General features: G+C 36.2%; 1 protein-coding gene across 11 annotated transcripts in view; it reads right to left on the bottom strand.

Moving 5' to 3' along the window:
* The window catches only part of RNGTT (RNA guanylyltransferase and 5'-phosphatase), a 262608-nt gene that overhangs the window by 146286 nt on the left and 90032 nt on the right, over nt 1-26290 (bottom strand). For all 11 annotated transcript variants that reach the window (XR_004957608.1, XM_036248259.1, XM_036248258.1 and 8 more), the window contains exon 12: nt 3463-3531. Coding sequence is in view for 10 of the 11 variants with exons in the window: in XM_036248259.1 (XP_036104152.1) it covers nt 3463-3531 (69 nt within the window). In the remaining variant the exon portion in view is untranslated. The remainder of the gene's footprint in view (nt 1-3462; nt 3532-26290) is intronic.

Here is a 26290-nt window from a genome sequence, read left to right as displayed (position 1 = left end):
ACCACCTCCTAAGAGTGGACCTTTGGGTGTAGGGAAAGGTAGAAAAGTGACTTTTCTATTTTTTAGTATAAACCATAATATTTTAATTGACTTTTAATATCATGGCCATGTATTATATATTACTTGAAACTTATATAATTTTTTCCATATTATCTCATTTATTTTGAATATACAAAAAAGGGGGGGGGGAGATAAGATAAGATAAGAAATAAGATGGCAGAAATCCTCAAAAAACTATTACACCCAGATCCAAAGGTATATTAAAAATTATATATATCATGATCAAGTAGCATTTATTCCAGAATGCAAAAATGGATTAACATGAGAAAATTACTGTAATTTACTATATGAATGTCATAAAAAGGAAAAATGGCATGACAATCTCAACAGAAAAGGCATACATAACAGGTAGCAGAAAAGGCATTTGTTAACTCCCAAACCTAATAACCTACTTATAATTAGGAGGGGGAGCTTTGTAAAAATAGAAACATGAAAAGGTATCTAACAGAAATCTACCAAAAACATACTTAATGGAGAAAATTTAGCCACATTACCTCGGAGGCTGAGAATAAAGTATAAATCTCCATCCAATGAGAATCAATGTTTATACCCGTACTGGAGGTTCTGGCCAATATATATAATTAGATGATTATTTGAACTAACAGTGTTCAGCAAGATTGTTGAATCGACAAAATAAAATAATCAACAATGTGACAGCATACTGGAAGTAGCAAATTTTTTAAAAGGCACCATTTACTCTAAGAATGGAAAATACTAAATATTTAGAAATTGGATTAACAATTATAAACTTTAACTCAGTTAGAGAACAGAATAAGACCTGAAAAGAGCTATACCTTATTCATAAGATAATTTAACACTGTAAAAACATCCATTTTCTCCAAATTAATCTAAATTCAAATCAATTCCAAAGAAACTCCCCACAGAATTTTTGGGTAATATGACAAACCGATTCTGAAAGTTACATGTTAAACCAAATATCCACAAATATTTAAGAAAATCCTGGCAAATAGCAAGGAGCCTTGCCTTACCAGATATCAATTACAAAATCATTGTAGTTGCTAGAATGGGAACAGACTAATAAATCAACTGGCTATACTGGACATCACCACAGTGGTGATGTCCAGTATGGTCATCTGTCAGTTATCTGTCAGGCCACTTCCCTTACATATCCCCAAAATCTCACAAATGCATGGGTCTGAACCATGAAATTTATTCTAATTACTCTTATATTTAGACTTTAAATACTCAATCTCGGGAGATTAGGCCTAAAAAATACTGGCACTTAAAAGATCTAACTTCCAGCTTTCCTATGATAGCGTTTTCTATAATGTCTGTCCTCAGCCTCTAACTCTCCTCTTCTCCTCTTCCTTCAACCACAAAAGATTTTCTATCTGTCTGTTTGGCATGGGGAGCTGGGAAGAAGACAGAAGTCAATCACATATCACATTGTATCTTAATTTGCATAGTAGCAGGGTTTTACTATATATGTAAAGCACATACACTGTTTAATAATAGTGTTTAAATATATTAGTTTCCTTCCTTTTTCTCCAGTTACCCAGCTTGATGTCTCTCTATATAACTTCACAACTAGCTAATGCACTAATTTCTAAGGATAGATAGAATTAGTAAAGGCAAATATCACGTTCTCACTTATATGTGGAATCTAATGAACAAAATAAACGGATAAACAGAATGGGTCTGGAAGCATGGATGCATGGAAGAGACTGACAGATCTTGGTGTGTATGTGTGTGGTGGGGAGATGGGAAGAGATTAACCCAAGAACATATATGCCTATATACATATCCATGGACACAGACAATAGTGTGGTGAATGCCTGGGGTTGGGTGGGAGCTTGGGGAGGGGGGGCGCATCCTTAATGCTGTTAACAATAAATAAAATGTTAAATGCAGCATATGCTGAGAGGTAGCACATGAAATACAGCTCTTTCCTATCAGTAGGGGTTCTCCAATTTGAACTTGCATCAATCACTCAGGAAGCTTGTTAAAGCAGGCCGGTTTGGCTCAGCGGTTAAAGCGTCGGCCTGCGGTCCTGCGAGACCCGGGTTCGGTTCCCGCTAAGGGCGTGTACCTCGGTTGCAGTTTGTCCCCGGCTCTGGTCAGTCGTACGGGTGGCAGCCACTCGATGTGTTCCTTTCACATCGATGTTTCTCTCTGTTCCTCTCTCTCCCTCCCACTCTACCTGAACAAAAAATGGAAAAATGTCCTCGAGTGAGGATAAAAAAAAAAAAAGCTTGTTAAAGCATAAATTGCTGTACTCCATTCCCAGAGTTTCTAATCAGTACATCTGGGGTGAGTGACATTTCTAACAACTTTCTAGGTGGTGCCAATGCTCCTGTCCACAGACCACATTTGAGAAACACTGTCCTACAGAGCACAGGTTCTCAAGTAAAGGCAAGTAAAGGCAATTTTGCTCTCCAGAGGAAATTAGGCAGTGAATGGATATATTTTTGTTTGTCACAACTTGGAGGGGTGGGAAAGAGAGGCAATGCTGGCATCTAGTAAGTACAGACCAAGGATGCTGCTATGCATCCTATCAGGCACAGGACAGCTCCCCACAGCTGAGAATTATCTTACCAAAAGCATCAAAGCATCAATGGTGCTGAGGTTGAGAAACCCTGCTATATAGAATAAAACAAAACTTACTCCAAATACATGGTTTGACTGCTAAGTTGGTGAAAGTCTTTCAGTGAGTTTTAGAAATCTGACATGGAATAAATATTCAAAGAATCATATATTTTTTCAAGTATAGCTAACTCTTTAAATTTTACTCATCCATAGCAAAATGAAGTTTTAGAAATATTAATACCTAAACGTATCTTTGCCTACAGTAAGAAATAAGCATTTATATATTATTGGTAGATTTGCAGTCAAGGAATATAAATTAACATTCACTTTATAAGAATATTATTATATTAAAAACTAACTTTCTTAAAAAAATGAGATCAGCTATGTTTATTTCTTACACTGAGTAAAAAACAAAAACCTGTTCATTTCACTATTTTATATAGTCAGTATAAATGAAATCTTTTATAACAAATAGTTTGTTTTAAGGAAAATCTGATTACAGGAGTAATCAATACTAAGTAAATGTATCTGAGAGCCCTAGCCAGTTTTGCTCAGTGGTTGGAGCGTTGGCCCACGGACCAATGAGACATGGGTTCAATTCCGGTCAAGGGCATGTACCTCAGTTGTGGTTGGTCCCCAGGCCTGGTTGGGATCATGTGGGAGGCAACCAGTCTGTGTCCCTTTCGATGTTTCTCTCCCTCCCTCCCTACCACTCTATCTGAAGATGAATAGAAAAATATCCTAGGATGAGGATTTAAAAAAAAAATGTGTCCGAGAAAAATGTACTTTATATATACATGCATGTATATACATATACAACCCCCACCCTCCCTACACACACACAAATGAACTTACTCCAGTAGGCTGAAAAATAAGTCCATCCATTTCATGGCTAACTTCTTTGGCAAAATTTCCTTCAAGTAGCTGTAAAATAAATATATGCATTTTTAGAAATACAATAATCACATTTAAAGTATTTTAAATTTTTGTAAGCTTTATAAAAACGTTTTCTTAAGTTTTAAGAACTAAAATACAAAATGGGAGAGAGGGGTGGATCCAGAGAAATATAGGTTAATATAAGATTGTTTTTTAACAGCCTGGCTGGTGTGGCTCAGTGGAATGGGTGTCATCCTGTGAACTGAGAGGTCCAGGTTCAATTCCCGGGCAGAGTACATGCCCGGGTTGCGGTCTCTAACCCCAGTAGGGGGTGTGCAGGAGGCAGCCAATCAATGTTTCTCTCTCACATCAATGTTTCCATCTCTTATTCTCTCTAAAAAAAAAAATGAATAAATACATATTTAAAAATAAAATCTTTAAAAAAACTTCTTTTTTAATATATGAAGATTTCCATTCTATGGCAGGCTAGATATCTTGAATAATAGTCCTAACTACAACAACCAAAATGATGGATAAAATATTAAAAACATTTTTTTAAATGCACTGCTGAGCCAGCACAAAAGGAATTTTAATATGGATTAAAATGCAGTGTCAATTAAAAGCATTGGTCTCAATGACAACGTAAAAGGAGAAACTCTGGGAAGTCATACATATGAGGAATAAAAAATAAACATACACAACAAAGTAGGCAGCAGAGAAACTTGTTTGGGGGTGGAGGGAAGAGAGGATGCCCTGAGAATCTGTAACCATAGCCAGCTCAGATTTAGGGACTACAATCTGAAAATACATTACCTGTGTTTTTCCCAAACCCTCAGGCAGAAAAAAATGTTAGCCTTTCTATTTTGTCTTACTTTTTCTGTCTTTTTTTTGTGTGTGTCTTTTTTCTATTTTTTTCAAGCAAAAAATTGCAGTACAAAGGATACACAGTACAAAACACATATATAGTTTTCTCAATGCTGTATCTACTAAAGAGCAGAGTGATAGACCCAATGTTCTCCAATTAGTTCTGAGCAAGTAGTTCTGAATGCTTCTCTTTCACAGATTTTTATTATTTTGAAGAACTAAACGTGTAGTATCATGGATAGAGGCTCTAATGATTGATTTCTGCATTTCAGAGAAGAGAATAAAATATACTTTCACAGAGTCAGATAGGATAGTTCTGGGATTCATATGTGTCTCCAAATTTTTGGACATGGGGTGGGTTATCCAATCAATCTTTTATCACAATTACATCCTCTTAAACCCACTACACTGAGAGAGAGAGATTTGCATTCCAAAAGCGACAATCAATATTTCAAGTACATTTCACATGCAATAAGATCAATGTTTCTCCTCCCAAACTGTGACTTTACCTTCTCTGCCATTTCATTCCTCAAAATCTGTAATTTCTCTAAACTGGGGGCAATGAGCAAAATCAGAGCCATCCTAGTTTCTAACTGCTTTAAAACCAATTTGAGTTTGAATAGCTACATTCCCTTAAAACTGTAATGCTCCTTAGTCAAATTCATAGGGACAGAAATTAGAGATGCTGGGGTAGGAGTGAATGAGCAGTTAGTGTTTAATAAGTACAGAGTTCCCGTTTAGAAAGCTAAAAGCAATCTGGAGGTGGACTGACTGACAATAATGGTTGCACAATGTAAATGTACTTAATGCCACTGAAATTGTATACCTAAAAATTGTTAAAATGGTCCATTTTATCCTAAGTATATTTTGCCTCAATTTTTAAAAAAAATATATACTACTCTTGATGTTTCCTAATTTGTTTTGTTCTTTCCTCTCATTACAACACTGTGAAAGTAGGGAGCTTGCAAATTGGAACTTTTATAGCTATACTGTCTATAGTTTATAGCCAAATAGGCAAAAATTTCAGGACAGTTCTGAGATTTACACATTGGTCTCTAATTCATTCATAAATTTAAATGACCTAGCCATCTGAGGAGGAAACTTGCCTAACTAAAAATTCAATATGGATTAAAAGCACCGATTTCTTATAAATTTCTTTCAAGAGGTGAAAATAAACTCCAAGCATCAAAATGTCAAAATATCAGCTGACATTTTTGCTAGAAATTTGGAAGGCAATGTTAAACTAAAGGCTTTTTTCATATATGTTATAATTCACCCTGGAAAAAAATATTTTGAAATCTGTGCTCATATTGAGAAGTATAGGTATATATATGACTTTGGTGTTCTATTTCAACTTTTTTCAAATATCCATGAATGAAGAGTAAAAATTCAAATAAGAAAAAATATATATATATATATATAACTTGATACTTCTTGTACCCCATTATGTAAGAATAGGTAACTTGCTAAATTCATAGCATAAGTCCAACTGAGGAATGATGCAATAAAAACCAAATAGTACAATCTTCTTTTTAAAAAACACTTTTAAAAGGTTAAAAAACTTGTTCTCCTTTTATTGTAGGTACATCATTTTTGGTAAGTAAACAGCTTTTCCGTTCTTAGACCAAACTTTTCAACTTCATATACTGGACCATCCCTGTATATAAAGTATGTAAAAAGTAATAGTATAAAAACACTAGAAAGACAACATTACCTGTTGCATAAATTAAAGTAACTTCATTTTTCATTTTACTCTTAGTTTTTTTTGGTACATGCCCCTAGTGGGAACCGAACCTGGGACTCTCTAGTCCGCAGGCAGACGCTCCAACCACTGAGCAAACCAGCCAGGGCTACTCTTAGCTTTTTATGAAGCAAAAGCCATATGAGAATATGAGAATAGTCACCTAGCTACACACGCAGCCAGAAACAGCCTTGGGCCAAGGACATTATTTTGATAAAAAGCAAAAAAACCTGCTCCTGCCAAAACATCCTGCCTGTGCAAGGCAAAGTTCAGCTGTCAACGGGGAGAGAGATCAAGCCCACTGAGAGAAAACCCATCCATGAGAGTCAGGTGGTCAAGGTCTGCTTAAATACTACTATTAACACTAAGACTGGAAGAGGAAAACTGGAAGAAGAAAACTGCACAGTTGCCCATCTAGTATGGCTCAATGGTTGAGCGTCGACCCATGTACCAAGAGGTTGCTGGTTCTATTCCCGGTCAGGGCACATGCCCATGTTGTGGGCTTGATCCCCAGTGGGGGTCGTACAGGAGGCAACCATTCAATGTTCTCTCTCATTGATGTTTCTATCTCTCCCTCTCCCTTCCCCTCTCTCTAAAAATCAATTTAAAAAAAAAAAGAAAACTGCAAAGTTCCCAAAAGTCGGGCACTGAGTGACAAGAAACCACTGTTTATAGATGAGGGAGAGCACAAGAGCAGAAAAATAGACCACTGTGTGGTATCAGCAAGCAGAGCCTACTGAAAGCTTAAAGTGAAGCAGAAACAATGGGAAAAACCACTTTATACCCAGGCCTCTCAACAGCAGTCATCTCATGAAGGAACATTAAGTCTTTGGAGCACTGAAGATAACTACAGCAATCTAAACCCATCTCAAATTCCAAACAGATTGATTCAACCACTAACCTCTCTTCCCCAAATAAGGCCTATTAAACTGAAAGAAGAGGAATGCCCACACTAAGCACAAAGATATTTACCTCAGTCTTTAGTGTTCATACAAAAAAAAAAATGTCCAGCATCCAATAAAAAAATGTATCTCATACACAAATAAAGCAAGAAGGAAAAAAAGAAAAAATGACTACATTCAATAGATAAGGCAATCAACAGAACAAGACACAGGGATGGCCCACATTTTGGATTATCAAACAGACTTTAACCCTAACATTTTAAAAGAAAAAGTGGAAAACATGTCTGAACAAATATAGAACGTCACCAGAGATGAAAACAATAAAAATGAGAAAAACAGAAATGCAAGAAATAAAAAGCAGTATCAGAAAGAAAGAATGCTAATCAATGACAATGATAATCAATGTGATTATCAGCAGACTGCATGTAGCACTTTTTCCAACTGAAATACAAAAAGAAAAAGGATACAGAACTGAGAATCAACTAGCAGGGATAAAAATGTCTTAAAAAAACTTATACAACACAGACAGAAAATCGGTAAAAATATGAACACTGAAACAATCTGACCTAGTTGAAAATTATAGGACATTCCACCCAACAACAAGAGAAAACACTTTCTTCCCCAAGTGCAACCAACACATTTATAGGTCAAAATAATACAAAGAATGTTTTCCGACCACAATGAATTAAATTATATATCAGTAAAAGAAAGATATCTGGAAAGTTCCCCAATGTCTGGAAACTTAATAACACACTTCTAAATAACCCACAAATAAAAGAAAAACTCAAAATAAAAAATGTTAAGTATTTCATACTGAATGAAAATGAAATAACAGTAGATTGAGATTTGAGAGATGCAGCTAAAATGTGCTTACAAAAATATTTATTGCACTAAATGATTAATTAGAAAAGAAGAAAGGTCACAAATCAATAATATCTTTCACCCTAAAAAACTAGAGAGCACTCTAGAGAATTTCGGATCACAGACACAAGGAGGAGCAACTTGAGCTGAGATTGTATAGTCAATGAAGAGGACAACTTTCCCTAAGGCTAAGACCCAAATATTGTTGAAAAGGTACATGGCTCACTGGATGGCAGAAAAGTTGATGTAATGTCTTAATGAGGTGTCTCACCAGTTTTACAAGATGAAAATTGTGGTTTAAAAGCAGTATGTCTAACTTAAAACTATAAAGTAGTAATAATAGCCATGTATAAGTAGCCAAAGTCAAAGTGACTAAATCAGAATAAAGTCATTGGAACAAAAATCTCAAAGAAATCGAGAAGCCAGAGTTATATATAGGTCAAACCAAACATAGGGAAGTTGTATTAAGCAAGGATGATGGGCAACCTTTGAAAGAAGAGTTTAAGTCAGGCAGTCTCCAAAGAAGTACTAGTTACCAAGGAGCCAAAAAGATTTAGTTAAAGACTTAGTTTATAACTTCTGGTCAAGATGGTGGCGTAGGTAAATGCGGTACTCCCTCCTACAAGCACATCAAAATTAAAACTAAACTACAGAACTACCACCCTTCAGAACCACCTGACATCGAACTGAATGGAAGTCCTCCAACTATGAAATTAAAGAAGTCACATCGAGACTGGCTCCAGCATGGAGGGGAGGCAGCTTGAAAGGCACCAGAGACATATGGGGAAGAACTGAGTTGTTTGGCACTGGGGCGAGGGCTGGAGAGGCAGCTTTCTCTGGGACACACATGCTGGCAGAGGCCATTGTTCCTTTGGTGAGCCCTTCCCCGAGGAGGACAGCAGATGGGCACCATATCTGGGATTCCAGCAACCTGGCTCACACTGTTTACCCCTGGTGATTCCCTGAGGCCCTGCCCCACCCAACTTTCAGGCCCACCCAAGCTGTATCCAATGGTTTTACCATAGGATTGGCCTCTTTTGGTTCCTGCTTCAGATTTTCCTAAATTCTCTCAAACAAGCAGCATCTGGCCACAGCAAGCCTGATACCTCTTGCTAAGTGGCCCCAAGCCTGGCACTAGAAGCAGCCAGCCTTGGTTCACAGTTTGGCTTCGCCTGGGCACCTCCAAGCCCAGCACAAGCAGCAGCCATCAAAAAATTGCTGTGTAGCTTTATGCCAGGTCGCCCTGGATAGAACACAGGCAGTGGCTGACCTTGCCCCAGAACCAGCACACCCAGTGGACAGCTTCAGATCATATCGAAGCACCACCACCCAACCACCTCCACAAATGACACACTCAAAGAATGAACTCAGTGGGTACCAGAACCTTGCTGAAGTAAATCTTGCTCTGTGTGGTGGGCCCCTGCACAGCTGATCATCCAAGGTATTCAGAGGTCAGTGGTTAGTGGGCACAGCCAGTCCTTGCAGCTGATCAGCCTGAGTAAATCCCTCATATTGACTTGCCAAGAGCAATCAAGATTCAATTGCAACAGAAGGATGTAAAGCCCACACAAAGGGTGCACCTCAAAAGCCCAACTGAGTGACCAGGCTGTACCAATGGACTCTACAGGACACCTACTACAACAGGCCACCCTAGGAAGCTTAGGAGACATAGCAACACTACCTAATACATAGAAACAAACACAGGGAGGTAGCCAAAATGAAGAGACAAAGAAACATGTCCCAAATGAAAGAACAGAACAAAACTCCAGGAAAAGAACTAACTGAAATGGAGATAAACAATCTAACAGATGCAGAGTTCAAAACACTGCTTATAAGGATGCTCAATGAACTTAGTCAGAATTTCAAGGAACTTAGAGAGGACCTCAAGAGCATAATAAAGAACCAGTCAGAAATGAAGGATGCACTAACTGAAATAAAAAATAATTTACAGGGAATCAATAGTAGAGTAGGTGAAGCCAAGAAGCAAATCATCAATGTGGAATCTAAGGAAGCAAAAAACACCCAATCAGAACAGCAAAAAGAAAAAGAATCCAAAAAAATGAAGATAGTATAAGGAGCCTCTGGGACAACTTCAAGCGTACCAACATTTGCATCATGGGAGTGCCAGAAGGAGAAGATAGAGGGCAAGAAATTGAAAACCTATCTGAAAAAATAATGACAGAAAACTTCCCTAACTTGGTGAAGGAAACAGACATACAAGTCCAGGAAGCGCAGAGTTCTAAACAAGATGAACCCAAAGATGTGTCCACACCAAGACACATCATCATCAAAATGCAAAAGGTTCAAGACAAAGAGAGAATACTAAAAGCAGCAAGAAAATGCAGTTAGTTACCTACAACAGAGCTCCCAGGAGACTGTCAGCCAATTTCTCAAAAGAAACTTTGCAGGCCAGGAGGGAGAGGCAAGAAATATTTAAAGTGATGAAAAGCAAGGACCTACAACCAAGATTACTCTATCCAGCAAAGCTATCAGTTAGAATTGATGGCCATATAAAGAGTTTCCCAGACAAGAAAAAGCTAAAGGACTTCATCACCACCAAACTAGTATCATATGAAATGTTGATGGGTCTTCTTGAAGAAGAAGAAGATAAAAAAATATTAACAATAAAATGGCAATAAATATATATCTATCAACAATTGAATCTACAAATAAGGTGAACAAGCAGAACAGAAATAGACTCATAGATACAGAGAACTTTTTGTTGGTTGCCAGATGGGAGGGGGGTTGGGTGAAAAAGATGAAGGGATTAAGAAGTACAAATTTGTTGTTAGACTGACAAACCTCAAAGGGAAGAAGGAAGGTAGGGCGGGAAGAGAGAGACCAAAGAACTTATATGCATATATGTGTAACCAATGAACACAGACAATAGTGTGGGGAAGGCAGGAGGGGTGGGAATGGGGAGAAGGGGGTAAAGAGGGGGGAAGAGGAGGGACATCTGTAATACATTCAACAATAAAGATGAGTTAAAAAAATAAAAATAAATAAAAAGACTTACTTTAAATATTATGGCTCTAAAGGTCAGGTTTTATTTTAATCATTTAAATATCGAAAAATTTAACAACTCACTTTGTTCATCTTTTGTCTCTAATATTATATTCCAAAATAAAATGCCCTACACTTTTAAGCTACTTTGTTTCTATCCTCTTCTATATCTTACGTAAAAAAAAATTTATAAATTGCACTGGTATTCTTATGTGATAAGGTTTTCTTAGATAATTTGCTGGTTGGTAACATCTCAATAAAAATAAAATTTCATTGAGTGTTGATTAGGATAGATATTTTCTGACTGCCTACCAATCCTAGAAACCCAGCTAGCAGTAGGTTACTGGGAACCCAATGATAATGTAAGCCTGGGCCAATATACTTAAATGATACCTTAATTTTAATTTAACACTAAAAATATTAAATGCAATGACGTAATTAGCCGTTTTCTCCCTCTCAATCTTTCTTCAGAAACATTTAAGTTCTATTTAAATTAACCAAAACGTTTTTAAAACACTTCTAAAACAACAATAAAAAAATACCTTACTTTAAAACTACTTAACTGTAAAACTCTGGGGAAACTTTAAAGTGAAATGTGGGTGAATTATTCTACAGATCCTAGGATAGCCCTGGCCGTTTTTGGCTCGGCGGTTAGAGCATGGGCCTGCGGTCCAGAGATCAGGGTTCAGTTCCCGCTAAGGGCACATACCCCAGTTGCAGTTTGTCTCCGGCCCCAGTTGGGGTTTTGTGGGTGGCAACCAGTCAATGTGTCTCTCTCACATCAATGTTTCTCTTTCTCTCACTCTCCCTCCCACTCTATCTGAAGATGAATGCAAAAATGTCCTCAGGTGAGGATTAAAAAAAAAAAAGATAAATTCCTTTTCAGAATTACAATTTTCTTGATTATTTTTCACCAAATAAAATTAGAAGATAGTTAAATAAAAGGTAAAATATACTTTTATTTTATAGGTATACTATATCAAATAATTAATAAAGCATGATAGTATTTCATAAAGCTTTACTTATAAAATGTATATGTAAATTTTATCTAAGAATATAATAGCATCACTTGAACACCATCATGGATAGCCTACAGAAGGCATATAACTTTCCATTGGTGGAACTGACAAAAGTTATACCAGTTAAATGCTTTATATATCTGAAAGTCAAGCAGTAATTAAAAACCAAATCATTATAAATGCATAAGCAGAGAAAGATAATGCAAAAGGGCTTAAAATTAGAAAAAATGAGAAACAAAAACAGAAACTATAAAGTTACAAAACAAAGAAAGGCATCTTCAAGAAAAAAGCAAAATGACAGCTTGAGACTACAAATAAAGAAGAAAATGAATCTGTAATGTAAATGGGAATGGAAATTGGCAACAGCAATTCATTATAGTATAGAAAATAAGTATTCTTTTCTAAAATGAGAAAAGAATAAACTATCCCCACCTTTCTGTTATGGACTAGTCTACTCACCTCAGATGTTTTCTGAGTAAATATTTCCATATAGCCTCAACTGATTTTCTGAGAAGACTCAATATAGTAACTTCCACCTGTTGGTAATTTTTTTTTTTATCCTCACCCAAGGACATTTTTTTCATTTTTTGTTCAGATAGAGTGGGAGGGAGGGAGAGAGAAACATCGACGTGAAAGGAACACATCGAGTGGCTGCCACCCAACCAGGGCCAGGGACAAACTGCAACCAAGATACGTGCCCTTAGCGGAAACCGAACCCAGGTCTCTCTGAACCGCAGGCAGACGCTCTAACTGCGGAACCAAACCAACCAGGGCCACCTGTTGGTATTTTTAAGTGCTTTCACGATTCCCCTAAAATTTAAGGTTTAGTTTTACCAATACCCCCAAAATGGAAATTTCCATTCACTTGGATATTATTCTATATTCTTTTTTTTATCCCCAAAGTCTAACTTCTGGTTTAGGCTAAGATTATCTAGTGCTTCTGTACCCTCAGTATTCCTCTAATCAGCACAAAATCATTCTACAAAACACTACTTTTTTGCTCAATAAAAAGTCAGTATCGTTATCTTCTTTTAAAAACAATAATATGATTTCTATTATTTACCAATAATGCCTACACAACTATAACATTAAAATTAGCTAATCAAAACAAATAGCCTCTGGAATACTATCACTGGCTCTTTCATTAACCCATATTACTGCAATTAAAATTAAGCATAATAAATCTGGTGAAACTCTCTTGACAACTCAGAAAATCTAAAAACAAAATTTATCTAGAAAATATAGTTTACTTATTTTTGATAGTTGTTAGTCTTATTTTTAATCTCATAACTGAGGTATCCTTCACTCATTCATTCAAAACCATGAATTTAGTGCCAATAACCAACAGCCACTCTATCAAGTGTTTGAGATTTAAAAGACTTCAGTCAGTCTCTATCCTGGAAGAACTAGTGTCAGAGTCTCAGAAGTCACAAACTCACATGCTTCTAGGTGCCAGACCTGAATGGGACTGGATATAAAATAATAGGGACCAGTGGGAACTATGACTGACGAGCTGGAGAGGGCACCCTCATCTACAAGCAAATTCATCCTTTTAAAATGTTATAGGACCTACCAGTTTATTACTTTTGATTAATATGGACCTAAATACACATAAAATAGTAATTTTACAGTAAGTGTTTTTAATAGAGATGTTTAAAAACTTCTGAGGGAATAGAAAAGTGGTTATAATTTCATCTATCATTCACGGTTTTACTGAAATATTTACTGAGTATTAATTATGTATCTATTAAAAGAAAATGAGATGATCAGGAGGAGGAAAAGGTAACACATATAACATTATATGCCAAGCACTGTTCTAAGCACTTTACATATATTAACTCATTTTATCCTCATAACCATCTTAAGGAGTAGGGCCATTATTATCCCCATTTTAAAGGTGAAGTTAAGAACTTAACCAAGGTCACACAGAAAGGAACTGAAACCCCAAAATTATTCTAGCTCCAGAGTCCATGTTCTTAACTGTTTTTCTAAACCAGGGGTTCAGATTCCCAGTCTAAGGTATATGCTGTTTTGGCATATTCCTAAAGCACCCTGTGCTTCCCTCCATCACAAGATTTTCCTCTTTAATTGTCTGACTACCAAATTGAGCTATGAAATGTTTAAAGTCAAGAATCACAGCTTATTATCACTGTATCCTCAGCATCTATTACAGTAATCTGGCATAGAGTAAAGCTCTCACTTCAACAAACATGTGCTCAATAAACATAAAGTGACAGGATTGATAAAAACAAGCTGATACATATCAGTTAGGTAGAATACACATGGAATTATTATATCCCAAAAAGTTATGTAAAATGAAAACATTAAAAATTATAGAAGTTTAAAAGCTATTGGTTTCATACATATACAGATTATTAAAGGGGTAAGATGTTTTTTAAAAGCTAAAATCATCATTCATAGTTAATAACTTTCTCACAAACCATACCATATTGCCTTCATTATCTCCAGTGGGGACAACAGTAAAAGGTTCCTAACTGGTCTTCTTGATTGTAGGTTAAGCATTTCCTTTCTCCAAGCTATTTCTACCCACTACTGCTAGAACTGACTCTAAAACAATTTTTTGTGTCACAGTCACATTTAAAAATCCCTGAATGCTCCTCACTGCCTACATGTAGTCCAAGTTTCCTTAGCATGGTTTTGTTTTTTTAAGTTCTTTTTTATTTTTCAGGGCAACCTCTCCTAAATGTTTCCTGAAATGTTTACCCACACTGCAGCTAGTAAGAAGTACAGGTAAGTATTTTCTTTGTGGGTAGAAAAACATGACCTGCTAGTTTGAAAGAATACTAAGCATTTTTGGAAGGAATATAAGAATAGAATGAACACTTAACCATAAACATGTAAGTGATGCAATTAAAAATAAATCTAAACTACAAGAGTGGCTGGTCTGAATAGCATAAGAAAAAGGACAAAAATTACAGAGATAAAGAAACCAAGAAAGAGATTAAATATTTGTAATTTGAGCATAAAAGGAAATCACATTTATTTGTAAAATATAATTTAAGACTTTCAAACAAACAACAATATGGTAAATTACAAAACAATCTATCTCATTCAAAAATACATCCTTTGTTTGAATAAGTGTATACTGAAGAACTAACTTCACAAAAGGAGAAGTCTGGCCTTTGACCTCTACTACTGGGAAGTGATCTCTAGGACCCTGGAATGTCCTACCTCATGAGTATCTTCATTTGACAGAGAGTCTAACAACATGATTTATGATGGGGGCTTTGGAATATGCCATATCAGTTCTGACCTCCAGAGAAACTGGAGACTAAATATATTAGCCAAACCTCTGTGATGGGCTGGAAACTAAGGGTCAGCCACGCAGGCAGTATGTGATTGAAACACAATATAAACTTTGGATCCCGAACACTTGGGTGAGCTTCCCTGGTTGGCAATATTCTAATACTGTCATACATACTAACCAGGAGTAGATAACACCATCCATGACTCCCCAGAGATAGGACAACCAGAAGCTTCACATTTGAGCCCCTCCCAGATTTTGCCCTAGGTGGCTCCTCTTTTGGCTGGTCTTAATTTGTATCCTTTAGTTACAGTAAAACTATAATAATAAGTAAAGTGCTTTCCCGAGTTCTGTGAATCTTCTGGTAAATTTTCAAACCTAAGGGAGTCCCTAGGGACCGCAGAATTTGTAGGCAGCAGGTCTGAAGTGAAGGTGGACCTGGGGACTCCCATACTTGCAGCTGGTATCTAAGTAAGGGCAATGTTGTAGTGGACTGTGCAGCTGGCCTGAACTCACTGCAATAAAAGTTTTGTCACTGTACTTCTCTAGTTGATACCATTTAGACTGTCCTCAAAGTCATAGCCATCAGCAGGAAAGCATGTGACTTCCCCAATGGACATTATTGCCAAGAGGCTGTTCAAGATGTGGCAGACTGCAGAATGATGCCATAGTTGCCCTGTCGGTTAATGGGTAAAGTGACCCAGTTAGCCACCACAGATGAAATCTTTAATAGACACTGAATATCTCTGGATGAGGACAACCCATACTGAGATACCAAATGGCATTTATCTGTAAACTAAACATGTTTTATAGCCTAATAAAATACTAGGAAAATGGAATGAGACTTTAAGAAATAAACTTTGTTTTCAACAATATAAAAATCATATAACATTTCCCTTATTCTTTGTATCAATTTTGAGCTAGCACAGAAATAGAAAGTTCAAAATCATATAAAAGTAGGACCTAAGATTTATATCAAGACTACTGTATAAAATACTTCATGAACAAAATGGCAAAATATGTTATACCTCTGATATAGTCATTTTATTTCTAGTACTTAAAGTTAAACATTTATCAACAATTTAATGCAGCAAGTAATTACATGGGTCACTAGATATTTACATAACGCCTTTACAGAAAACTTGCTTTCATTAGCTGTATTGTCATTAACCCCCTATGTGCAACTTAAAATTCTTAGTATTTCTCTTCAATGCATCTACCTTTACATTCTCTCCTAGAAAGGGTCCATCCTACTTCAGCCTAGTGAGTTACTCTTCTCACATGGTGCACGCGTATGCATAAAGTATATGTGGACATGTATGTGCCCTCATAGTCCCTGGGCTAAGACCAAGAATTCTAAGAACATGCAAAAAAGAAAAGCAAATGATAAAAATATGGAAAGAAATGAAAATCCTTGTGAATGGAGAAAAGAAATGGATAGAGCCAATGGAAGAAACTCATGCTTATGATGGGCTATTTGACACAAAATAGTAAGTTTCAGAGGTAAGATTAAAGGAAGTACATTTCAGGTACTGTTAGGTCAATGCACCTAACAATAACAGCACAATCCTGGATTTATTATTCTTTTGTTCTGAAGTATATAAAACTATGACTTATTCAAGATTCTACTTGAAAATAACACTCAAAAATTTTTTCTGGGTGCCTCCTAGCATCGGTAATGAAATCTATTCTATCTCAATAAAACACTGAGGTACAATACACCAAAATTTAGAAAAGGTGACCCAGATATGTATTTAAAACTTCATTTTTTCCCAGATGTAATCACAGCCTGGGGAGGGGAGCAGGCCAGCATAGAGTGAGAGAGACTCTCTCATTATTTCCAAATAAGAATACAAAGGCTTTCTACTCTATAGCATAAACAAATCTAGTCTAATGTGCCTAAGGAATCCTAAATATATGTAAGTCTTTCACGTATATGCTTTTCTTCTCAAAGAGCAAACATAATTAATGTACAGGTAATTCTGAACCTCCTCATGCCACATTTCTGCATTAGGTATACTTATCTCACCTTATACATATTAGACAGATAGGACTAAAAGCTATATTCTTGGTTTTTTTAACAGTTTGGTTTTTCTGGTCATCCCATCAAAAACAAGAGGTAGCTCTAATTTTTTTTTTTTCTCCAGTTGTACAAACACTCTTAGGCCTACTTCTATCAGATAGGACGCCAAACTCTAAACATAAACAATAACTAACTCATCCCTATCCCTACACCTTCCTCACCACCCAAGGCTATCCCCACTACCCCTGTCCTCATCACTCGTCAAATTCAAAACATTTTATCTATACAGAGGTAAGAAAATTCAATATTTAACAGTTTGATTTCCTTTTTCCAGATATAATGTCTGTGAGGCTAAGTATCATGTCTAATTATTCCTGGGCATTTTAAGCATTTAATACTCTATCATTAAAAAGTCACTAGATTAAGAATACAAACTGGAGGCATCAGGTTAACCAGAAGCCTAATTTAACTAGAACCAAATCTAGTCATCCTAAAGATTAATGCACATTTAATGATAACAAGACTATGAAAATAGCAACCAACTCATTATAAGTATGATACTACAGTTTAAAACTTTTTGTCATTATGCTGCAAAAGCCTATCAACAGGAGAAAGTAATTCTGATATAGTAAATGTTCAGAATAATTTTAATAAAATTAAGTTGGTCTCTCCAAAAATTAGTAATAAATAAAATTTTGCAAAATCTAATTATTATTTCTTTTCTAAAGAAAACTCTATTTAGCCCTGGCCGGTTTGGCTCAGCGGTTGGAGCGTCGGCCTGCGGTACAGAGAGACCCGGGTTCGGTTGCCGCTAAGGGCACGTACCTCAGTTGCAGTTTGTACCCGGCCCTGGTTGGTCGTGCGGGTGGCAGCCACTCGATGTGTCCCTTCACATCGATGTTTCTCTCTCTCTCTCTTCCTCTCTCTCCCTCCCGTTCTATCTGAACAAAAAATGGAAAAATGTTCTCGGGTGAGGATAAAAAAAAAAAAAAAAGAAAGAAAGAAAACTCTATTTAGCTCAGTTTGTGTGGCTCAGGGGATTGAGCGTCATTCCATTAAGAGGTCCTGGTTCTAGTCTCGGTCATGGCATATGCCTGGGTTGTGGGCTCGATCCCCAGTAAGGGGTGTGCAGGAGGCGGCTGATGGATGTTTCTCTCTCATATCGATGTTTCTATCTCTCTCCCTTCCTGTCTCTCTAAAGAAAAAAAAAAAAATTAAAGAAAATAAAACCCTATTTAGATCTCCAAAACCATTTGTGTGGCCAGACATTTCTTTCTTTCCCAGATTCATAATAAATAGAAGAAAAGCAGACTCTGTTAACTTGTTTGTTGATGGGTAAAATTACACCCACAATAAAAGAGTATAAAGATAATTATATTATTTCTTTAATATCTTCAACCTATTTTCTTTTCATTTAGAATTCAAAAAACATAGCCCTGGCTGGTTTGACTCGGCAGTTAGAACATCAGCCCTCTTACTGAAGGGTCATGGGTTCAATTCCCCACCAAGAGCACATACCTAGGTTGCAGGTTTGATCCCTGGCCCCAGCTAGGTTGCAGGTTTGATCCCTGGCCCCAGGCAGGGTCATTTCGGAGGCAACCTATCAATGTGTCTCTCTCACATCGATGTTTCTCTCTTTCTTTCCTCTCTCTCTCCCTCCCTCTCTTCCACTCTGTTTAAAAATCAATAGAAAAATATCCTTGGGTGAGGATTAAAAATAAATAAATAACTTGACAAATTATTGGAAGATTTTAATTCAGAAATATATAGTTGTTATAATTATAACCTGTAAACTAGAATAAATGATTTAAAACTTAGAATGTTCTTCCTTACCTTAAGTATGCCACAAAAGTATGTTTTTTTAATATATTTTTAGAAAATAAAGGGGTAACATAAATCACCTTTTTTTTAAAATGACTTTTTGGCATCTCAAAGAACTACAGAAAAGAGAAGGACATTAAGAGTAAAGTTTCAAGTAGGAAGAGTCCATTATAGTATACTAAGAGAAAAAGTAACTGAGAAAGCAAGGTGGGGCTCATTGATTAAAGAGCTCCAAGAAGAATGAAAGAGGTGATGAAGAGCTCATGAAACAGATAAACACATGACCACCATAATCCCCATCCAAAATGTAGGATTTGCATTCTCATAGCAATTGAAAGCTATTTCCATGACTCTTTCTTTTTACTTTTGTATAAAGTCCTAATCCTGTGATTATATCCACCAGTTACCCTACCCTTAATCTTAATTTTCCAATCCCATCTATCAAACTTACAGCAAGAACTTTAGCACTTTAATCATGGTCTACCTCTTTATGTGTGCCACCATCCTGCAAGCATCCATATTGACAATCCACTCAGAGTCCTATTACCAAGGTTCTCAATTTTATCACCTCTACTGACATTTTCTTCTACTCTACTCTATACTACTCACAAAATTTGACTCAAAATGAATCGTAGACCTATGCAAAACACAAAGTTTTAAAACTCCCAGAAGATAACACAGGAGAAAATCTACATGACCTTAGGCATGACAATGGCCTTTAAGGCACAACATCAAAGGCACCAATGCATGAAAGAAATAACTGATAAATTGGATTTCATTAAAATTTCTGCACAAGACAACGTCAAAAGAAGGAGAAGACAAACCACAGGCTGGGAAAAAATATTTGCAAAACCATTCTGATAAAAAACTGTTATCCAAAATATATAAAGAACTCTTTAAACTCAACAATAAGAAAATGAACAACCTAATTTATTTTTTTTATCCTCACCCAAGGATATTTTTACATTTATCTCCAGATAGAGTGGGAGAAAAAGAGGGAGAAAGAGAGAGAGAGAGACAGAGAGAGAAACATCGATGTGAGAGAGACACATCAAGTAGTTGCCACCCACACGACTCCAACTGGGGCCAGGGACGAACTGCAACCAAGGTACATGCCCTTGGCTGGAATCAAACCTGGGACTCTTTGGTCCACGGGCCCATATTCTGACCGCTGAGCTAAAAAAGCCAGGGCTGAACAACCTAATTCAAAAATGGACAAAAGACCCAGCTGGTGTGGCTCGATGTTCTTTCTCATTGATGTTTCTATCTCTCTCTCCCCATCCCTTCATGTCTCTCTAAAATCCTCGGGTGAGGATAAAAAAATAAAAATAAATAATAAAATAAAATAATGTCTATTTTATTTATTTATTTATCTTTTTTTATCCTCACCTGAGGACATTTTTCCATTTTTTGTTCAGACAGAGTGGGAGGGAGAGAGAGAGAGAGAAACATCAACGTGAAAGGGACACATCGAGTGGCTGCCACCCGCACGACCCAACCAGGGTCAAACTGCGACTGAGGTACGCGCCCTTAGCAGGACCCGAACCCGGGTCTCCCTGGACTGCAGGCTGACGCTCTAACCACTGAGTCGAATTGGCCAGGGCATGTCTATTTTTTTAAAAGAAAAGAAGGAAGGAGCTGTCAAGCCACAAAAAGACACAAAAGAGCCCTGGCTGGTTTGGTTCAGCAGTTAGAGTGTCAGCCTCCAGTCCAGAGAGAACCGGGTTCAGTTCCCACTAAGGGCATGTATCTCGGTTACAGTTTGTCCCCGGCCCTGGTTGGGCCCTGCGGGAGGCAGCCATTTGATGTGTACCTTTCATGTCGATATCTCTCCTCTCCATCTCCCTCTCCCTCTCTCCCTCTCTCCCTCCCGTTCTCCCTCTCCCTCTCTATCTGAACAAAAAAAAAAAAAGGAAAAATGTCCTAGGCTAAGGATTAAAAAAAAAAAAAAGACACAAAAGAACTTTAAATGTGTACTGCTAAGTGAAAGAAACCAATATGAAAAAGGTTATATACCATATAATTTTAACTCTATGACATTCTAGAAAGGGCAAAATAACAGAAACAGTAAAAAAAATCTGTTCCCAGGCTGGTTGGTGTGGCTCAGTTGGTTGGAGCATCATCCTGTACACTAAAGGGTGGTGGCTTCAATTCCTGGTCAGGGCACATACCTAGGTTGCAGGTTCGATCCTTGGTTGGGGCGTGTACAGGAGGTTTCTCTCTCACCTCTCTCTCTTCCCGCCCCCCCCCCCCTAGTTCTCTCTAAAATCAATTTTTTTTTTAAAGTGTTCAGTTGAATTTGAAGACATTTGTGTGATATATCAATCCTGTGCCTTTATTAACCTGCAGTAGATTCACAACCATTGTTGATTAGAACAATTAATCCATCAGACTTTTTAGGAAAAAAAAACAGCCTCCTAATCATTTTAGGAGACAATATCTTTTGTTTTTTCCTGTTTAAGCTGAGCAAAATTATACTGAGGAAAAATATAGAAATTTTCCTATGTTATAATTGTGAATCGTTCACAGGAATTTTTAAAATATATCTGGCACCAAATATAGTAAATTCTTCATGTTTCAGTGAACAAGAATTACTAGCCCAAAAGAAGTTTCCTGGGACAATACGTGAGGCCCACTATAAAAAAGCAATTAAGAATTCTCTTTATTATGTATTACTGTGATTTTCTTAAATTTTACTCTGAAGTGGTAAATGAATGAGATTGAAAGGATCCACAAGGCCATAGTCAGTTTCAATAATGAATGATATATTAATAGACTAGATAATGCAAAACTGAACAATAAAAATATGAAAATACAGAAAGCTATCCTCATTATATCTTGCATCTGCCTTTAAATAAAATGTTCCACCATTATACCCATAATTACATAATCACTGAAAACCTCTATGTGTAAACAATGGATCTTCACATTTAAGCAAGGATTCTTTCTCCTCTTTAACCACAGTTACAATAACAAGCTCTCAAAGGTTATTTTTCTTTTACTATGATACAAACAATACAACACTAATACGAGTCCCAGAACATTTGTATTTTTAAATAACAAACCTTATGTATAGATTTTCATTATAAATTACTTAGTCTTGGACACACACTTAAAAGAACTATAAACTTATATTTAGGGAGAAAATAAAAAAGTAAAGAAAAGGCAATACCTGGGAAATAAATCTGAATGGCAGATGAAATACATAAATATAAACTTAAATTCCCTTCCTGGCAAAGTATGTAAAAAATTACAGATGAATATGTCAAATTCTTATTAAACTAGATGAGTACATGCCCTTAAAAAAGTAAATGTAGTAAAAGAATAGCTTTTTTAATTCTTTGATCAATCATCCCAACAGTTATTAGAAAGGAGATCTTTACATATGTATTTTCCTCTTTCATTCTACACAGAAAATATTTTATTTTCAAAACAATAAACATATCATTGTAAAAATATTTTCCATAGAATTTTAATACAGCAGTTAAACTGGACATGAGAAAATAAAATTACTCCAAGCATAGAACAGCAACAAATTTACTGCTGGTAATTTTTAAGAGATTAGGTCGTCCCTTTTTTAAAAAGAAAATATTTTCTTTGCGTGTGTGAGATGGGGGGGGGGGGGGCAGGGTTTTGCTTATTTTTTTAATCAAGCATAATTTCCTAAAACCATTCAAGACTGATTCCTTGCATTTCCTTTGCCTGAATCCTAACTACATACAATCCTACAGGGAACATAACTAACTATCCCTAAGGGACAAGTATGAAGTTGAGAGATTCACACAAATAGGAAATGAAGAAAGACAACTGAATATTTCAGCAGAAATAAAACCTTGCAAATGGGAAATAATACAAGATCAGGCTCAGTCATATTCAAGTAATAATGTAGAGTTTAACAAAAAAGAAAATTTTTTTTGCCTATTCAGCAGAAAAATAAATGGGCAATTAGGTAAGAATACTTCCGTCAATCTTACTGCTTTATAAATGACTAAAATTTTATAGTGGTCTTTCCATCTACTTATATAACTGATAATTACAATACCCTAAAAATAAGGAAAGGGAAAATGATTATAAAATGTAAAAGCAGCTTCTCAAACTAGAAAACAATATAGGGCTTTGCAGTTTAAAATACAGTCTGTCTAGCAGCTCTGATACAAACTTTCCAAAACATCTATAGAAATGAAAACACAGGATGGAAACTTTAAATCTCAAACCAGGACAAAAAAGTCCATATGCTATCAGAACTTCAAGGCTGATAGACATCTACTGAAAAGTTTGGTCAACAGACCTTGTACAGTATGCAACAAAAATGATTCATTCCCATTCCTTCATTGTCCATTATAGATCACAAACACAAGGTTTATACCAATCAGAAACCAGACAACTATTCTTCCATGTGTTTTATGTGTTTTACAACATTGTGGGACAACGTGCTCCTATCTCTTTCTTCATCTTATAGATGGTTTTCAAAGTGTATCTGTGAATACTTGCGGGTCCCTTGGATCCTTTCCAGTGGTCCATGAGGTCAAAACTATTTTGGTAATAATACTAAGCAATAATTTACCCTTTTCATTATCACTCTCTCATGAGTATACAGTGCTGTTTTTCAGAGGCTACATGACATGGCATCGTAAGTGAAATAAGTCAGTCAGAGAAAGACGAATAACATAATTTCACGTATATGTGGAATTATAAAGAACAAAATTAACAAACAAAACAGACACAGCCCCATAGATACAGAGAACAGACTGAGAGCTGTCAGAGGGGAGGAGGCTGGGGGCAGTGGGTGATGAAGGTAAAGGGATTAAGCAAAAAAAAAAAAAAGACGCTCATAGACAGACAACAGTATGGTGATTACCAGAGGCAGGAGGGAGGTAGAAGAGGGCATAAGGGAGGAGAAATGGTGATAAAAGGAGACTTGATTTTGGGTGGTGAACATATACATATGATGTGTTACAGAACTGTAAACTTGAAACATACATAATTTTATTAACCAAAGTCACCCCAATAAATTCAATTAAGAATAAAGAAGTACAGCCCTAGCTGGTTTGGCTCAGCAGTTAGAGCATCAGCCTGCAGACGGGGGAGTCACAGGTTTGATTCCCGCTAAGGGCACGTACCTTTGTTGCAGTTCGTCCCCGACCCCGGTTGGGGTTCTGCGCGTGGCAACCAGTCGATGTGTCTCTCTCACATTGATGTTTCTCTCTCTCTCTTCCTCCCTCTCTCCCGCCCCCTCTGTCTGAAAACAATGCAAATATATATATATATATATATATATATATATATATATATATATATATATATATATATATATATTTATCTCCTCGGGTGAGGATAAAAAAAATAAATAAAGAAGTACAACCTTGGAAGATTAATTCTATTTGATTTCAAGATTTACAATAAACAAAAGTAAATAAGACAGTATGGTGCTCGTTTAAAGATAGACAAATAAATCAAAGGAACAGAACAGAAAGCCTAGTATTAGACCCAAACATAATGAACTTACTTTTTAGAAAGGTGCAAAAGAAATTCAACGAAGAAAGGATAGTCTCTACAATAACTGGTACAGAAACAACTGGATATCCTAATGCAAAACAAACAAAAATATAGCAGGCTTAAAAAAACCCAAATGTTGCCCTGGCAGGTTTGGCTCAGTGGTTAGAGCGTCGGCCCACGGACCAATGAGTCACGGGTTTGATTCTAGTCAAGAGCACGTACCTCAGTTGCGGTTCGACACATCCCTGGTCGGGTTGTGCGGGAGGCAACCAGTCGATGTAGCTCTTATCACATCGATGTTTCTCTCTGTCTGCCTCTATGTGTGTTTCTCTCTCTCTCTCTCTCCCTCCCTCTTTCCCACTCTATCTAGAGATAAATAGAAAAATATCCTCAGGTGAGGATTAAAAAGAAAAAGAAAAAAAAAAAAAAACACAACCCAAATATCTATGACTATGGAAAAATTAAATAAATTATGGTATACTGATAAAATGGAAATCAATGCATCTGTAAGAAAAGAAAAAAAATACCACTACTGCAGCCAGAGGACTCAAGATATATTGTTAAGTAACAACAACAAAAAGAAAAGAAAAGAAGAGTGTGTTAAGAATCATCTCTTGGGTAAAGGGTGGTAAGAATATAAATAAATGTATTTGCATATGCATATCTAAAGAAATTCTGATGGATACACTAAATGCTAACAGCAATGGTTATCTCCTAAGAAAATGATAACGTGGATAGGAAACTTTCAGAAAAACTACTTGCTGTGTCACTTTGAAATCTTATTAACCTTATTTAATCTATTCAAATAATTCCTTATTTTTTTATTTTTAACATAACAGTATATTTTACTTTTTGTTGTTGTTATTAAATTTATTGGAGTGACACTGGTTCACAAAACCATGCAGGTTTCACGCGTACAACTCAACAAAACATCATCTGCATACTGCATTGTGAGCCCATCACCTCAACCAGTCTCTTTCTGCCCCCATTTTCCCCCTTTGCCCACCTCCACTTACCTCCCCCAACCCCCTTTCCCTCTGGCTATCACCACACGTTTTTGGTTAATCCCTTCACCTTCTTTCTTCCAGTCCCCCAACTCCTCTTCCCACGGTAGTTGTCAGTCTGTTACATGTATCCATGCCTCTGTTTCTATTTTGTTCATCAGTTTAATTTGTTCATTAGATTCCACATATAAGTGTTGAAAGAATGTATGTGCTCCTATGTCCACTGCAGCATTATTTACAATAGCCAAGAGCTGGAAACAGTCCAAGTGCTCATCAGTAGATGAGTAGATAAAAAGCTGTGGTAAATTTACACAATGGAATACTACTACTTGGCTGTAAAAAACAAAAAGGAAAAAAATTACACAAATAATTCTTTTTAAATTGGCCTTCAAACTAGAAATTCAAATAAAACCGTAATTTGAGAACTTGCTACTTATTATTACTATTTGGATGCCATATTGTTACTATGTATATTCAGTTAAACACCAAACAACTCATTATTTCTGCACTGTGTTTGATGGATCAAATTATACAAAAGGAAAAGACTAATAAAGCTATTCTAATAAAATCCTAAAATTAAAGTTATCTTCAAAATTTTATACATATACAGAAATAAAATTCTATTTTCCATGAAAAAGTATATATTTTTCTATAATTATAAATTGTTTAAACCACATAAAAATTGGCCTCCCTCATAAAAATGATATATACTTCCCTGACAAATGTTTTATCATTCATAATATCACTATTTACCATTCCCATTAACAAAGACACTAACAGTAAGAATCTCTAGAGCAATAATTAGTCA

This window comes from Molossus molossus, unplaced genomic scaffold, assembly GCF_014108415.1.
Source record: "Molossus molossus isolate mMolMol1 unplaced genomic scaffold, mMolMol1.p scaffold_m16_p_8, whole genome shotgun sequence".
Lineage (NCBI taxonomy): Eukaryota > Metazoa > Chordata > Mammalia > Chiroptera > Molossidae > Molossus > Molossus molossus.
The sequence above is the reverse complement of the archived record's forward strand: the minus strand, read 5'-3'. Positions and strand labels throughout refer to the sequence as shown.